The sequence below is a fragment of the Aplysia californica genome, unplaced genomic scaffold (assembly GCF_000002075.1).
Source record: "Aplysia californica isolate F4 #8 unplaced genomic scaffold, AplCal3.0 scaffold00167, whole genome shotgun sequence".
NCBI classification, from domain to species: domain Eukaryota; kingdom Metazoa; phylum Mollusca; class Gastropoda; order Aplysiida; family Aplysiidae; genus Aplysia; species Aplysia californica.
This window is the reverse complement of record NW_004797437.1, coordinates 874,674-876,805: the sequence shown is the minus strand read 5'-3', so window position 1 is coordinate 876,805 and position 2,132 is coordinate 874,674. Positions and strand designations below refer to the sequence as shown.

The window sequence follows — 2,132 nt, the reverse complement described above, 5'->3', positions numbered from 1 at the left end:
CAACAGCATTTATATGATTATTGTATGTTTGTTTTTGTAAGTGTTTTACGGCGCTCGCAACTGCATAAGGTCATATAAGCGCGCGGGACTCACTAAACTTTTTCAGTTCGTAGGAAATTTTGAATTTTGCCCGGGTGGCGGCCGAAGCCTACTCTTATCGATTTTAGACCACCAAGGTATCTTTAACGTGCACAACTTGCACACGGGACCTCCGAGATTTGTTGCCCTTGTCCGAGAAGGCTAGGTGTAGATCTTTCCTACCAGAAGATCAGGGGTGGGCTGAAAGACAGCAGTAAGAAGAAGCCAATGAGTAGCAGTAGACAGGCTGCAGAAAGAATCAGGAGCCCTGGGGAGGGGGCAAAGGAGGTGAAGGGGTGGGGGGGGGGCAGAAAGAGGAGACGAAAGCAGACGACAGAACATTGCTAGAGAGTAGGAAAGGAGGTGAAAGGAGACAAATTTAGAGAAGAAAATTTTTTGGGCGCTACCCGGATTCGAACCCGGGACCTTTGAATGAGAGGCGAACACCTTAACCTCTAGGCCACGAGAGCCCCCTTATATGATTATAGAGAGGACACTTCATCCTTGTTGTGACGAGCAAAGGAAAAAAACACGGGAGGTGGCAGTTTACGGGTTATAAGACATCCTTATTTGGCGAAACAGGATGTTGCCACGGGTCACCTTAGACGATGGGAGTGACTATTCATTCGCACTGATCAACTACCGCCCGTCTCAAACTGGGCAGCCCCCAGTCAGTAAGGTGCTGATCCGCCACGTCTGTTTGCTTCTATGGGTGTATGGAGCTAGGACAAAAACCGAAAGGCAGACGTTAAATCCAGCACCAGGCAAAAAAAGAGTAAAACTAACCCCATGGAAACTGGGGACCTGGAATGTTAGAATAATGACAACCGGATTGGACACTACAAACCTGGAGAAAACAGAGGACATCAGAAAGACAGCAATCATAGACAGGGAGCTCACACGACTCAATGTAGACATCACTGCCCTGCAAGAGACAAGACTTGCTAACTCTGGTACTATCAGGGAAAGAAACTACACATTCTTCTGGAAGGGTCTTGGGGAAGATGAGAGGAGAATCCATGGTGTGGGCTTTGCAGTACACAACAGATTGTTGAACAGGATCAGCACCCTCCAAGGTATATCCGAACGTATCACTGTCATGGAAATGGAAACCAAAACTGGAAAGGCTCACTTCATCAGCGCCTATGCCCCAACCCTAACAACAGAAAATGAGAAAAAGACCAGTTTTACGAGGAACTTCAGGATACAATCAACAACGTCCCAAAAGCAGACCAGCTGTTTCTCATGGGCGACTTCAATGCAAGAGCAGGTACTGAAAACAAAGTATGGCCCACCTGCCTTGGACCGTTTGGGCTGGGAAAAATCAACGAGAATGGTCCGAGACTCTTAGAATTCTGCACAAATAACAACATTTGCATCACTAACACCTTCTACAGTGGCAAGGACAGACACAAGGTTTCTTGGTGCCATCCAAGATCAGGCCATTGGCACCAAATCGACTTCATCATCGTCAGAAAGAAGAAAGATGCCAACATGGTAAAGCACACAAGATCCTTCTACAGTGCAGACTGCAACACAGACCACCTTTTAGTTATAGCTAAGGCAAAGATAGTCACAAAGAAAACACCAAGAGCTAAAAAACAAAAGAAACCTAAGATCAACATAAGAAATACCAAAGACCCAGCGTTAAAGGCAAAATTTCAAGAACATGTTAAAGACGAGCTCCAACATAGAGATAGCTCATCCCCAGACAACACGTGGAATAGCATGAGATTAACAATTTATGATTCTGCGTCGATTACTTTTGGAATCGAAAGATCTTGCAAGGAGGACTAGGTTGAAGCCAGTGCATCAACACTCGCACCACTACTCGAGAAAAAGCGTAAGATCCTGATAGAACACAACACAAATCCAACAGAGAGTACAAAGCAACAACTACGTGCCGCTAAATCCAACCTTCAAAGAGAAACCAGAAAGTGTGCCAATCAGTACTGGGACAAGTTATGCATCAGAAATCCAACAGGCCAGCGATACAGGTAATATCAGGAAAATGTATGAAAACATCAGAGTTGCTATTGGACCAACAACAAACA

General features: G+C 45.4%; 1 protein-coding gene across 1 annotated transcript; it reads left to right on the top strand.

The window, feature by feature from the left end:
* The first annotated feature begins 898 nt into the window (after positions 1 to 898).
* Positions 899 to 1,429, top strand: LOC106011717. Its single transcript, XM_013082281.1, has one exon. It carries the CDS (start codon positions 899 to 901, stop codon positions 1,427 to 1,429), a length of 531 nt encoding a protein of 176 aa, XP_012937735.1.
* The last annotated feature ends 703 nt before the right edge of the window (positions 1,430 to 2,132 follow it).